The sequence below is a fragment of the Camelina sativa genome, chromosome 17, assembly GCF_030686135.1.
Source record: "Camelina sativa cultivar CO46 ecotype springtype chromosome 17, ASM3068613v1".
NCBI lineage: Eukaryota > Viridiplantae > Streptophyta > Magnoliopsida > Brassicales > Brassicaceae > Camelina > Camelina sativa.
In genome coordinates this window covers 37,943,744-37,958,107 of record NC_141896.1, presented here as the reverse complement: position 1 = coordinate 37,958,107, position 14,364 = coordinate 37,943,744, and the positions used below count along the sequence as shown (strand labels likewise).

At 42.2% G+C, this 14,364-nt stretch overlaps 2 protein-coding genes, 1 long non-coding RNA gene and 1 pseudogene across 6 annotated transcripts; 1 reads left to right on the top strand and 3 right to left on the bottom strand.

The window, feature by feature from the left end:
* Positions 1–467: 467 nt before the first annotated feature.
* Positions 468–1,743, top strand: LOC104759977 (agamous-like MADS-box protein AGL75 pseudogene; annotated as a pseudogene).
* Positions 1,744–1,848: 105 nt separating this feature from the next.
* Positions 1,849–4,345, bottom strand: LOC104758564 (uncharacterized). 3 transcript variants are annotated; one of them, XR_762743.3, is made up of 5 exons: positions 4,161–4,304; positions 3,903–4,021; positions 3,206–3,330; positions 2,616–2,671; positions 1,849–2,145 (listed from the first exon to the last, which is right to left on the bottom strand). It is a non-coding gene; the product is annotated as an uncharacterized LOC104758564 (long non-coding RNA). The 3 variants fall into 3 exon arrangements; XR_762744.3 differs by having other exon boundaries at positions 2,616–2,695; positions 4,161–4,298; XR_015586394.1 differs by lacking the exon at positions 2,616–2,671 and having other exon boundaries at positions 4,161–4,345.
* A 591-nt stretch (positions 4,346–4,936) lies between these two features.
* LOC147924845 (uncharacterized) lies at positions 4,937–10,624 on the bottom strand. The gene has a single exon (XM_087494432.1). It carries the CDS (start codon positions 10,473–10,475, stop codon positions 8,019–8,021), a length of 2,457 nt encoding a protein of 818 aa, XP_087350558.1. The 5' UTR covers positions 10,476–10,624; the 3' UTR covers positions 4,937–8,018.
* Positions 10,555–13,987, bottom strand: LOC104758562 (TSK-associating protein 1-like). 2 transcript variants are annotated; one of them, XM_087494438.1, is made up of 6 exons: positions 12,065–13,987; positions 11,916–11,975; positions 11,784–11,831; positions 11,655–11,696; positions 11,392–11,565; positions 10,555–11,299 (listed from the first exon to the last, which is right to left on the bottom strand). In XM_087494438.1, the coding sequence occupies exons 1-6, from the start codon at positions 12,093–12,095 to the stop codon at positions 10,836–10,838; spliced, it is 819 nt and encodes a 272-aa protein (XP_087350564.1). In that variant the 5' UTR covers positions 12,096–13,987; the 3' UTR covers positions 10,555–10,835. The 2 variants fall into 2 exon arrangements, with proteins under 2 accessions (XP_087350564.1, XP_087350565.1); XM_087494439.1 differs by having other exon boundaries at positions 11,159–11,299; positions 11,639–11,696.
* Positions 13,988–14,364: the final 377 nt, after the last annotated feature.

Sequence of the window (14,364 nt, the reverse complement as noted above, 5' to 3'; positions counted from 1 at the left end):
TCAAAGGAGACTTACCAAGACAAAGTTGTGTTCCTAAAGTGAGCTTGACCAAAGTGTTGTTGTTGTTAATGTAACGGGTGCTAGTAAGAAGAAGTGGTGATTTGTGCATCAAAGGCATAATTATTATATATGCGAAGATCAAAGATCAAAATCTCATTGTTTTAATCGGAATACATGAGATTTTTTTTCAAAGTAAATATTTCTTTTTTTTTGTAATCAAAACCAACGGCTAATTATTAATTACGCAATCTATGTCAGATATGCAATCTATGCCAGATATGCAAGATACGGAAATCTCTAATCTCATTAACGAAGGGAGCGTGTAAGAAAACGAAAAAAAGTAAAATTTCCTTTTTCGCAATGAGCGATAGAGAGTGAAAAAAATAAAACCCTAGCTCTATAAATATTTCTCACTTTCATGTTTGTTCATCATCTTTCTTTTTGTTGCTTTTTCACAACGCCCAAGAATCACTATGCGACCCTCTTCGTCTCCTTCGTCTTCTTCTTACTCCCTAACTTCAACGAGTTTGAACAATAGACTGCTAACAATCTTTAGGAAAGCGGAACAACTGTCTATCTTGTGTGAAATTGATGTGTGCGTTATATACTACGGACCTCAAGGAGACCTAAAAACGTTTCCAAACGAGAAAGAGAAGGTGAGAAACATGGCTATGAGGTACAGTCGGCTAGACGAATCATTGAGAGGCAAAAAACGCACACATCTTTCTGAGTTCCTTGAGGAGAATCCGAATCCGAACAAGAGGATGAAGACGAGTCCGAGTCCGAAGAAGAATGTGGATGTATTGAAGTATCCAATCGCTGATCACTACTCTCCCGACCAAATCTCCCAATTGATTCAGTCCTTGGAACTCAATCTCTCTACGTCCCAACAAAGGCTTCGATTTCTTCTTGAGTCACACGACAAACACAAACTACTCGATCATCATCATCATCAGAGTTTAGCTTCATCATCCTCTCAGAATCATCAGACCCAATCTTTGAACCCTAATCCTAGACAGTTCTCGCTCTTTATGTATAACCATGGAGATAATACTCTCTCTCAGATCCCTGTCTCTGCATCAAATCTCAGTCAGGATTTCTCAGCGCTACTTCAAGAATCTCAGTTGAAGAATCAGTTAATGAAGCATGAGCTCTCTGATTATGATCACAACATATCCATGAGTGACATCACCAACAACAGTTTCCAACATCCTTGCGTCTCAAAGACAAAACATTACTCGGGGGTACAAGAATCTGTAAACAACTTTGGGATGAATCAGAAGGAGTTTTATGGCTATGATCAGAACATGTGTAGTATGGCTAACATCAATAGCAGCAGCAGCTTTCAACATCCTTGCGTCTCAAACACAAAAGCAGTACAAGAATCTGTGAATAACTATGGGCTGAATCAGTTGACGCAGAAGCAGTTTTATGGTTGTGATCAGAACATGTCTAGTATGGGTAACTCCGGGTTGATGCAGCATCAAGTTTATGGTTATGATCAGAATCAGTGAACCCGATATTCGAAGATCCCAGTCTCTGCATCAAATTTCAACAATCAGGATTTCTCAGTGTTACTTCAAGAATCTCAGTTGAAACAACATGTATTAATTTGCAAAAAACCTTTTTATGTACTTTTTGTTTAGGAACATCTCTTTTTGTTTTGCTGTAACAATCTTATGTCTTGTTGTCGTTGTTGTTGTTATATCTTAATTCAACCAATCTTGTCTATTATTTTCGAAATATACACATTGTCTACTTCTTTCTTGCTTAAAACTGTGTTGCCTAATGATCATGTTTACTTTATTTTTATGGGATTTTGCATAACGCATCATGACAAGTATCCTCTGTTTTCAACTCTGTTTCAGTACTGATTCATAGTGATCAACTTATGTTTATTAATCTTTTAACAGTAACAATAACATATACAACTTTATGCTGACTACTAAGTGTTTGCGATCTTCACACTCATATTAGAAGTGACTCTTTATACTGCTATTATGTCAGATGATTCGTTCCCTTCCATTATGTCTGCAGCAGCTTCCCACTCCCCTTGACCTCTATCTCCTGATGGTTACTTGGAATCTTCGGTTGACTCGTTTGTGTTCACTTGTATACGACACTCTGAGATACATATGGTTTCATCTGTAAAATCCAAATTTATACATATATTCATTCATCAGCAGAACAGCTAAATCACATAACAATCATAACGTAATTAAAGTATGCATTCCCATTTCAGGATCCAAACACATAAACTTACAACGAACCAATATATTAATCAGGATCACAAACCCCTTAGGAGCTTCGACCAATACGACTAGAAAGAAGATTTCTCAAGGATTATTCTCATGTTCAGTTACGAAGCAAGCAACATACTATCGGCTATTTATATTTTAGCAGAGGTAAATCAAACCCCTAGGAAGCTTAACGCAATAAGTAAGCATTCCCATTTCAGGTTTCCTAACACAAAAACTTACAACAAACAACAAGTTTTATCAGGAGCGCAAACCTAGGGAGCTTCGACCAATAAGACTTGTAAGAAGATGCAATCAACATAATGGAGGAATCAAAGACAAAAGGAACAAAAGAGTTTAGAAAGTGTAATGAAAAACCTTAAAGCCAGTGAGATCAGGGACTACGTAATTTGGAAATTGCACAACAAATCCTCCTGCATAACACCATGTCACAAAACCTAGAGAAAGATAAAACGAACTCTAGAAAACAGATGCAAAAACTGTATATTATACTATTGGTTAAGATACCATATTCTTTAGGTGGAAAGCTAACAACTTAAACGCAACCATGACAATTATAAATCGAGAAAGATTGAGCTCCGATCAGTCAAGCTACACACCATGTCACAAAATTAGAGAAATGTAAAAATCAAGTCTAGAAGCAAATGCAAATGATGATCAATACTTTGTTAAAGTTGTTAGCTTTCCACCTAAAGAATCTAGTATCTAAAGCTAGCCATGTAAAAAATCCTGAAACTTAGTTGATAACAAATTTGACTAAAGTTGCATATATATGAAGTCTTATCGATTATCAGAAAAGATCAATGAGATTCACTAAAAATCCAGCCTCACCTTCTCGTTAGTTCTATAGCATGCATCAAGTTTCAAGCTTTGTTTTTTTTTTTCAACCATTTGACTGATTTAAAGGCACAGAGTTTTCTAATCAAAGAGAGGCAGAAGGAACATACTTGATCAAGACCAAATTCCAAGAAATGCCGCAGATTATGTCGTGATCTCCGGATGCTAGTAGATAACAGGTATACAAGATCACATATCATAGACAAAACCAATCACATTCGCAGCCAAACAGAACCTGCAACCAAAAATGCCAAAAAACACAAGAATAAATCAACTCTAGAGAAAACATTTACAGGAAATTTAACAAGAAAGTGTCATTAGATAACTACATTAGCTCTAAACGACTTCCATGGCTAATTTTTATCAGAAAGCTTCAAATATTTCACACAGTGATTTAAACCAAACCAGAGTCATCTAGCCAAATATACCTGACCTCAAATGAAAATCAAAACCTAAACTTAGTCTAATTCTTTGTCAGTGGATAACTTTCTCAGCTTAACCGGCTAACTTCAAGAGAAAGCTTCAAATTTGATACAATGTTTAAAGCAAATGTAGCCAAAAACCTGCGACATCAGATGAACATCAAACCTAAACTTAAATCAGATAAACAAAGGATTTTTAAAACTCCAAAGCCATAAGAATTTGCTTTCTCCCTTAGGTTCCCACAAAACAAACAATACAACTACAACAATACAAAATCGCGTTGGATGATTCGGAGACTGAAGCTGAGTAACCACTGGGACTTCGATTTGCCGATTACCAAAAGAAAAAAATCAAAATCAAAATCGATCGGTCAGTTACACTTACCAGAAGCTGAGTAACAACGGACTTGGATTCGCAGATTCTCCAATGTTTCAGCTTCCCAAGTACGAATTAGCAACAAGTACGCAGCTAATTAACGCGAATTTGCAGCAATCTGTGATTAACTGATTATGAAACGAAGAATCAACACGAAGCTTGAAGTCAATGATCTTCACCGGCAAACGAAAGAAAAAAAAACAGAAAAAAATAGTGAAGAAGAAGAAGAAGAAGAGGTCGAGAAAGAGAGGAGACAGAGAAGCTTACTTTCGTATTCAGTAGTCTTCTTCTTCTTCAGAGATCAGAGCTAAGCAGAGAGAGAGAGGGACGAGTGTGTGCTTCTTCTTCTTCTGCTTAAGAGATTAATTTTGTTTCTTAGTAATTAATCTCGACCCAAAAGGACGTAGTCGCGACCTGATTCTAATTTTCTTGGCAACATAATATTAACTTTTAAATTTCATGGATGAAAAGTTTACTAATCTATATTACTTGTTTTTTTTTACTGTAGACAACAAAATGTTTAGTATAATATTAGAGCATAAATTTTAATAAATTTGAAATTTACAAACATGTAAAAATGGTGGATTAGCTAAACTAACAATGGATATTTATTTAAGTAAATTAAATAAATTACATGTTATTTCTTTAATAAAGTATAGAAAATAAACTGCATGATAATAAATGTATGATATGCCCTATGCTATTTTCTATAGTTTTTAGTGGGTGAATTATATGGTTAGAGTGGTTAGTAGGTGAATTATAGTTTTTTTTTTGGGTTATTCTTGCCAATTTCCCTTTTCTATATCTGTTTATGAGTAAAAATCAGGTTAATGAAAAAAAAAATTATACAATCATTTTACCTAATTTTACTTCATAGTTAAAAACTTGACTTGATGACTTTGTTATGCATGATCTCTTTGTAAACTATGTTCAAAGTATCCATACATTAAAGATGTCAAAAGAAAAATTACTTCATACATGGTGTGCAGGAGAAGAATGTTACAAGGTAATGTAAAAAGGTTATAGAGTGAAACATTTATATATTGAAAGCTTTCGTTATTATAGAGATCTGAGGAAGAAAAAATACATTATTCGTTTTCAGAGATCCTCTCGTCTTCTCTATCTCTCTCTCTCTCTCTCTTAACACACAAACTCTGAAACAGAACATCATCCCAAAATACAAAACAAGAACCAATAAGAGCTCTAGATTTGCTCTAAACACAACCAATAATCTCAACTGTTCTTTAAAGAGAATCAAGAAACTTAACCCAAATGATCTCTGCACTTTGCGTCGCCTCTTTCGCAAATTCCTCAGCCGCCTGCTCGTCTTTGGCCTTCCTCACCGCACCATGATACTCTTCGTAAGCCTCAGAAGCATCAACAAGAAGATGAGAAAGATTTTTCACAGTCTCCTTAAACTTTGCATCAACAGATTCTTTCTCTACTTCAAGCTTCGTTAACAGTTTCTTGATCGCAAAGATCCTAACGTACAATGCGTCTCCTTTTTGAGCAAGCGTTTTAGCAGTTGAGAAATGAGAGTCCACAACGGTTTGTGATACGTTTTGGATGTGATTCTTTAGAATAGACAAAACAAAACAAAGAAAGCACTCTTTTTATTCAGAATAAGACAACGGTAACAACCCGAGAGAATTCTTTTGGAGTCTCTCCCCTCCCCCTTATAATGTTTACCAAAGACTCGACAAAGTTCCTTCTGCCCCTCACCTACTACATAAGTACTACTCTCATATCCCTACCCCACCCCACAGACCGTTACAGACTTAGCAGACAGATAGAGACCTTTATTCCTTACTAAAGACAACTTGACCCTCTCACAAGGCCCATTACTACTAATGGATCCTTCTTACTAATTCTCTAGCCACTTGGGCTTTTCTTCTTCCTATGATAGCGGTAAAGAATAGGAGGGTGTTGGACCTCAAATGTATCATTACCCCCGCCTTTGAAATTCACCTTGTCCTCAAGGTTGAAACCTGGAAACTGTCCCTTCATGGTGCTGACCCACTCCCAAGAACACTCGAACTCAGGTAATCCCTTCCACTTGATCAGCACTTCCGCTTGTCCGGTCACCTGATTCTTGCGTGTATCCAGTACTGCTTCCGGCTCTGCTTCTAGCACGCCATCCTCTGTTAGCTGTTCGGGAATCGCAACTGCCACAATCTGATCCCCAATGGCGCGTTTTAGCTGAGAGACATGAAAAGTGGGGTGCACCTTTGCTTCTGCGGGAAGTTTCAACCGGTATGCCACCTTCCCTACTCGTGCCTCGATGGTGTACGGTCCATAGAACCTGGCCGAGAGCTTTTCATTAGCTCTTCTTGCTAAGGAACGGCGGCGGAAAGGGCGCATTTTGAGATACACGGACTCTCCTACCTCGAACTCGACCTCCCTGCGATGCATATCTGCTCTTTCCTTCATCCGCTGCTGGGCCTTGTGGAGATGCTCCCTGATCAACCCTAGTACCGCATCCCTCTCCCGGAGCTGTGATTCCAACTCAGCGTTAGACGTGGATCCATTCTCGTATTTCACCAAGGAGGGAGGTTCACGGCCATACACTGCCTGGAATGGGGACATCTTAATGGCAAAGTGGTAAGAGGAGTTGTAGCAGAGCTCTGCCCAAGGGAGGAACCTTGACCATGTCCGAGGCTATTCCCCCGCAAAGCAACGAAGGTAAGTCTCCATGCTTCGGTTGGTGACTTCGGTCTGGCCGTCTGACTGTGGGTGATACGCGGTACTGAAGCAGAGATTAGTTCCTGCCAAGCGGAAGAGTTCCTTCCAGAATTGACTCGTAAACACCTTGTCTCTATCTGAGACGATAGTTCGCGGGAACCCATGTAACCTCACGATCTCCTGAATGAATAAATTGGCAACGTCTGTGGCGGTGAACAGATGCTTGATGATCAGAAAGTGAGCATACTTAGATAGACGGTCGACCACCACCAGAACCGCGTTGTTACCTCCAGATTTGGGGAGACCTTCCACAAAGTCCATGGAGATATCCTCCCAAACCTTTTCTGGTATGGGCAAGGGTTGGAGCAGACCCCCGGGTGATAAGGTGGAGTACTTGTATCGCTGGCATACTCCACATGCGGCCACGTGCCTGCGGATATCCGTCATCATACCGTCCCAGTAGAAGAGATCACCGATCCGCTTCTGAGTTTTCAATACTCCTCTGTGACCACCCAATTTCCCGTCGTGAAACTCGCGCATGATCAACCCTGTCAGTGCTGAAGCACTCGGAATCACCAGCTTCCCCTGTCTGAGTAACCTCCCGTTGACCAGCGAGAACTCAGGATGGGTCTGCTCATTCTCACGCAGATCCCGGATAATCTTGCTCAGTGCCTGATCCTTGTCAACCTCCGCGCAGATCTCCTCCAATTGTATTGCCGCGGGAACCGAGAGAGCAAATAGAGATGGGACCACTTCTTTGCGAGAGAGAGCGTCTGTGGCTTTGTTCTCCATACCTGGTTTATATTGGATGTCGAAGTCGAATCCAAGTAACTTGGTGAGCCACCTTTGGTATTCCAGATTTATCTCTCTCTGTTCCAACAGGAACTTCAGGCTTTTTTGGTCTGTTCTCACAATGAACCTTCTACCCAAGAGATAGTGGCGCCACTTCTGTATGGATAGCACGATGGCCATGAGTTCCCGTTCGTAGATGGACTTGAGCCGCTGTCTATCTGATAAAGCCTGACTGTAGTAAGCTACTGGTCGATCCTTCTGCATTAAAACAGCGCCTAGTCCGAACCCCGAAGCATCAGACTCCACGATGAACATCTCTGAAAAATCAGGTAAAGCTAGCACTGGAACCGTAGTCATCGCGGTTCTGAGCTTCTTGAAAGCCTCGTCACTCTTCTCTTCCCAGTTAAACTGATCTTTCTTTAACAGGTTGGTCAGAGGCTTTGCGATCTCCCCATAGCCTTGTACAAACCTCCGGTAATATCCGGTTAGTCCCAAGAATCCTCGCAAGGCCTTGATATTGGTTGGTGGTTCCCAATCTAACATTGCTTGTATCTTACTCGGATCAGCAGATACTCCGTTAGGCGAGATCACATGACCCAAGTAAGCAATCCTGGAGGTGCCAAACTGACACTTCTTTTGGTTCGCATACAACTAATGTTGCTCAAGCAGCTTGAGCACAACTCTGAGGTGGTTCTGGTGTTCTCCCTCCGAACGACTATATATTAAAATATCGTCAAAAAAGACTAGCACGAATTTGCGGAGATATGGGCGGAACACCTCGTTCATAAGCGATTGGAACGTCGCCGGAGCGTTAGTCAGGCCAAATGGCATCACGAGAAACTCGTAATGACCATCGTGTGATCTGAAGGCCGTTTTTGGAACGTCCTCCGCCTTGACCAAGATCTGATGGTACCCTGAACGTAGGTCGAGCTTGGAGAAGACTCTTGCGCCATGTAGCTCATCAAGCAGTTGGTCAATCATGGGGATGGGAAAGCTATCAGGCACCATAGCTTTGTTGAGGGAGCGGTAGTCTACGCAAAACCTCCAACTGCCGTCTTTTTTCTTAACCAAAAGCACTGGACTCGAGAACGGACTGCTACTCTCCCGAATGATCCCTGCGGCTAGCATCACGGCAATCTGCCTCTCGATCTCTTCCTTCTGTGCGTGTGGATATCGAAAAGGTCTCACGCTAACTGGCTCGCTCCCTGGTTTGAGCGTGATAGCATGTTCTTTTCCGCGAGAGGGAGGAAGCCCTTGCGGCTCAGAAAACACTCGAGTGTATTCATCTAACAATGACTGGAAGACCGCAGGAGTCATCTCTTCACCCCCATTTGCAGCTGAGTGTAGGTTGGTACATTCCACATAAATCCCTTCTCCATCCTGGTTTATCGTCTTCCACATCGCCTTGAGGGATATAGACGAGTTCTTGAGGCTATGATCTCCCCTGAGGGTCACCCAGTCTCGTCCCACCATGAAACTCATTCGCTGCTCTAGCCAGTTCACATTCATGTCGCCCAGAGTCTGCAACCATTGCATCCCTAGGATCACATTAGCTTCTCCCAACTCCAACGGTAAGAAACTCGTGATCAGAGTATAGTCTGGAAGCTGCAGCCTAACGCACTGACATACCCCACTTCCTCGCACCATCACCCCATTGCCCATCCTTACTCTGTATCCCGTGGTTCCCCTCGGAACTATTCCCAACCTTAGAGCCATCGCTTTGGATATGAAATTGTGGGTGGCTCCGCTATCTATCATAACCACGACCTCTGTTCCCTGCACACTACCCTTAAGTTTCATAGTGCGTGGGGACGAGATTCCCGCGGCAGATTGGATTGACAGAGCCGCGAACTCCGGAACCTCCACGGTATCCGTGGCTTCCTCTCCGACTTCTTCCCCGCCCACACCGTCGTCGTCTTCGGTAGCCACCAAGATTTGTAGGCCCTTGAACCGACATCGATGGCCAACCTGATACTTCTCGTCGCATCTGAAACACAGGCCTTTAGCTCGTCGTTCGTTAGCCTCCAAATCTGTCAGCCGTCTGAACGGAGGTCGTCGCGAATCCGAGGATTTCAAATTAGGGTTAGTGTTTTTTTCTCCACTGGTCCGCAGCGACGTCGTTTTGCTCTCCTGAGAAGAAGAGGCGAAGTTCTTCGTTATTGACGCATTTGCCCCTCCCCCCGAGTAAGAAGAACCGCGGGACAATATCTTCTCCCCTGTTCCCTGGTTTGAAGTTTTGCCTGAGCTCTCCCACCCCGTGCACGGCGGAGAGTCCCCTTGTCCATTCCACGCCTCCACCATCTTGGAAAGGCTCATCATCTTCTTCAAGTTGCGAGGTTCTAGCATTTTGACCCCTGCTCTGACTTTTGGTTTCAAACCTATCATGAAGGCCATCTCCAGGACTCTCTCCGACACTTCCGGTGCGTTAGAAGCCAAGGCGATGAACTCCTTGCAGTACTGCCCCGTGGTTTCATCTTGACGGAGTAACAATAGTCTTTCTCTCGTCGTTAAGTCTTTTGTCTCCGCAAAGTTCTCCAGGACTCTCTCCTTCATTTGTTCCCAGTTGAGAAAGGGATGTCGGTCTCTCTCCCAACGGTACCACGTGAGAGCTTCACCCGTAAAACACACCCTCACTGCTCTCAACTTTTCTTCCTCTGTGTACTCCTTGAGTTCGAAGTATTGCTCCACCCGACCAGTCCACCCTTCGGCATCGTCCCCTTTGAACAAGGGTAACTCCACGTTTCGGTTGAGTGGATCTCGTCTCTCCGGGGACTCGCTTCTCGACGGCGGTGGTTTGGTGGTTCGCGTCACACTCCGGTTCCCCACCTGGTTTGGTGGTTCTTCGAGGCTGACCTCCACACCGGATAGTTGGGTTTCTTCCTCTGTTTTCTGCTCCGGTGACCAGGGCTTCTGGTCCTCCCCCATCATTCTCCTTTCTAGGCGCTCCAAGACATCCAACTTGGACATCTGTTTCTCCAGGGCGTCAAGCTTACTAAGCTGCTTCTTCATTTCCTTGACGTCGTTCTCCAGCACCGAGACTTGTTGGATTTCCCTTTGCAGGTTCTCCACCACTTTCTCGAGCTCCTCTACCTTCTTAGTGGGTGCCATGATAAATGATTTCCAAGAAAGATCTCGCTCTGATACCAATTTGATACGTTTTGGATGTGATTCTTTAGAACAGACAAAACAAAACAAAGAAAGCACTCTTTTTATTCAGAATAAGACAACGGTAACAACCCGAGAGAATTCTTTTGGAGTCTCTCCCCTCCCCCTTACAATGTTTACCAAAGACTCGACAAAGTTCCCTCGGCCCCTCACCTACTACATAAGTACTACTCTCATATCCCTACCCCACCCCACAGACCGTTACAGACTTAGCAGACAGATAGAGACCTTTATTCCTTACTAAAGACAACTTGACCCTCTCACAAGGCCCATTACTACTACTGGATCCTTCTTACTAATTCTCTAGCCACTTGGGCTTTTCTTCTTCCCATGATAGCGGTAAAGAATAGGAGGGTGTTGGACCTCAAATGTATCAGTTTGCTTCTCTGTGGCAGCTTCTTTTAGCACTGTCGCTCGTACCTGCGCTAGGTGAACTCGCTCAGAAGCTTCAAGTCCTTCTTTGATGACGTTTCTGTATTTAGCTAACTTAGAGATGTAACTGATCGGAGCTGAGCTTAGCTCTTCGAAACTTGCAGCAGTAATGAGAATCTGATCGAAATCCTTACGCATCACAAGCTCATGAGCGGTTAAGCCGCGAAGCTCTTTCAGGTTAGCTCTTAGGGTTTCTACAGTCTCTGATGTAGCAGATGATTCGCTTGTGGAAGAAGAAGTGAGAACTCTATGTCCGAGTGGAGATTCCTTCTCTTTCCTTTGATTCTCAACGAGCTGAGTCAACAACGCGGTGAGACTAGAAGTCTCTGTTCCCTGCAAAATCATGAAAACATAGGAACTAGAGTTATGATATTTATGATTGTGATCCATTTTTTGTTGCTTAAGAAAAGGTCTGAAAAAAAAATCTTGATTGCAGATTCTTCAGAGAGGATCTCTTCTATGCTATATTTTGTTGGTATAACGAGCCAAGTATCTTCGTCTTGTTTCAAACCAGCATTGTCTTTTTGAAAACAGCCGCAAACACCTGAGTGTCCAAGTCCAAGAACCTCTGGCAAAACAGAGCCACTCTGTTTCTTTGCAGCTGTGAGAACAAGAACTGCATTACAAAATTGTCTGAGACAGTGAGTGAAACAGAAATAGTTAAAGTTTCTTGCCTTTTTTTTTTCTTACGTTCTTCTTTAGCATAATTTGCACTAATACCACTGTGTGCTTCTGCAGAACAAAGAAGGTGGAATCAGATTTTTAACTCATAATTTCTTTACTTAGGAGAGATCATAAATATAATCTTGAACTATGTACCTTCAAATTCACGGTCTATCTCTTCCAACATTACCTTTCTCTTAGCAGCTGAAACAAGATTTATAACCAAAAAAGTTTCAAAATTTGCATGAGAAATATTGTAAAGATAAGAAAAGGGATCAGAGAGTTTACATTCTTCTTCAATGTTTCTGGAATCATCCACTTGAATCTGTTTGAGACCCCCAATAGCAGCTGCAAGTAAACGATTTAAGCAGGTTCATTATTACTTCTGAGAAGCATATGAATGAGCTAATTAGACAGATACTGATATGTTGAGATACCTTCAAACTCGCGTTCGATCTCTTCTAGCATACTCTTTCTCTTTGCAGCTGTAGTAAGAGATAAGTAAGTCTGTCTGAGAATACTGTGGTTAAGAAACTGATGTTAGTACAAAAGCAGAACATTTGCTTTCTAGTCCAAACGGTGTCGTTGGTAAGTTGGGCCGTGTGATAGAACGAGCGAAGCCCACCAAGGTCCAACCCAACAAAGTCCAACAGTGTAATCTTCCAACGGCTAAATCGCAAAGAGATCAGAAGAAGATCGCCATTGAAGACTGTACGGTTAAAGCTAAAGCTGTCAACAAGCTAAGCGACAAAGGAGACATTAAGACATCAAACAGATTTGCAGCCCTTGATTCATCTTGTGTACAGAGTTGATGACATCTGTCTGCATCAACTAGGGTTTATGTCCGATGTATAAGTATGACAAACCCATCTTTGTAAAACCTTAAGGAGTTGAAATAAAACAACACTTCAATATTTCTACTTTACTTTCATGGTATCAGAGCACAGTCTTTTTGAGACCGTGGTAAACAGATCTATGGCTTCTTACACAGTTCCTTCCCTTAACATCTCAAACTGTGTAACCATCACTCTCAATGGACAAAACTACTCTCTTTGGAAGAATCAGTTCGAGACGTTTTTAACGGGCCAAGGTCTAATAGGCTTCGTCAACGGTTTTGTTCCTGTGCCCTCACCTACTGTCAGCGTTCCTGGAATCAACGGTACTACAACAGAGAGACCGAATCCAGAGTTTCAGCAAGAGCAGCAGAACTGGCTAAGAACAGATGCCGTTGTCAAGTCGTGGCTTCTTGGTTCCTTTGCTGAGGACATACTCAGTGTTGTTCAGAACTGCTCAACGTCCTATGAGGTATGGATTACTCTGGCAAATCACTTTAATAGGGTTTCCTCCTCTAGGCTATTCGAACTTCAGAGAAAGTTGCAGACTTTTCAAAAGAAAGATAAGACTATGACGGTTTATCTTAGGGAACTTAAGAGTGTTTGTGACCAGTTAGCTGCTGTTGGTAGTCCGGTTCCAGAGAAAATGAAAATATTTGCAGCTATGAATGGATTAGGACGAGAGTATGAGCCGATTAAAACCACTATTGAGAATGCTCTTGACTCTGCTCCTTGTCCTACTTTGAATGATGTAATCCCGAAGCTTACTGGCTATGATGACAGGCTTCAGGCTTATTTGGTTGAGAATACAGTGTCACCACATGTTGCCTTTGCAGTGTCTCAATCCAATGAATCCTATCACTCTCAGCAACAGTACAATGGTAGAGGCAGGGGAAACAACAGACGTGGTGGCCGTAACACATACTCAACAAAGGGACGAGGCTTTCATCAGCAAGTCTCACATCCATCAAACTCTCAGAATGTGACGTGTCAGATCTGCGGCAAGAATGGTCACCCTGCGCTTCGTTGCTGGCATAGGTTCAATAACAGCTACCAATGTGAAGATGTTCCTGTTGCATTGGCTGCAATGCGGATTACTGACGTTACTGATCAACATGGTCATGAGTGGCTTCCAGACTCGGGTTCTTCGGCTCACGTCACAAACAGTCCACAAGTCCTCAATCACTCACAACCCTACACTGGTTCAGACTCTGTGATGGTTGGTGATGGAACGTTTCTCCCCATTACTCACACAGGCTCCGCATGTATTGCATCCTCTTCAGGTAATTTGCCTTTAAAAGATGTTCTTGTATGCCCTGACATTGCTAAATCATTGTTGTCTGTGTCTAATCTTACTAGAGACTATCCATGCTCCTTTGAATTTGATGATGAGGGTGTTCGTATAAATGATAAGGCAACACGGAAGCTACTGGTAATGGGAAATCTGCATAAGGATCACTACAGCTTGGGGGAACCGAAAATGCAAGCCTTCTACTCTGCACAACAACATCTTGCAAGTGATGAAGTGTGGCATAGAAGACTTGGTCATCCTAACAGTCAAGTCCTCCAACAGTTAGCCAAGAACAAGTGCATTTCTTTCAATAAAATCACTAAGACAGTGTGTGAAGCTTGTCAACTAGGAAAAAGTTCAAGACTTCCTTTTATCTCATCTTCTTTTTCTGCTTCTAGAGTTCTTGAGAGAGTCCACTGTGATCTGTGGGGACCCTCTCCAATAAACTCTTTCCAAGGATTTCATTATTATGTAGTCTTTGTTGACAATTATTCTCGGTTCAGTTGGTTATATCCGATCAAAATGAAATCAGACTTCTTTCAAATCTTCGTTATGTTTCAAAAGCTGGTTGAGAATCAGTTTAATTGCAAGATTAAGTGCTTTCAGTGTGATG

Bases quoted from the DNA above. Each gene is read 5' to 3' on its own strand.
- LOC147924845 (XM_087494432.1), bottom strand. From the start codon at position 10,475: ATGGCACCCACTAAGAAGGTAGAGGAGCTCGAGAAAGTGGTGGAGAAC.
- LOC104758562 (XM_087494438.1), bottom strand. From the start codon at position 12,095: ATGCTAGAAGAGATCGAACGCGAGTTTGAAG. The intron at 11,697-11,783 runs GTACATAGTTCA...TTTGTTCTGCAG, and splicing joins GATAGACCGTGAATTTGAAG to AAGCACACAGTGGTATTAGT. The intron at 11,300-11,391 runs AGATTTTTTTTT...TCATGATTTTGC, and splicing joins CTCTGAAGAATCTGCAATCA to AGGGAACAGAGACTTCTAGT.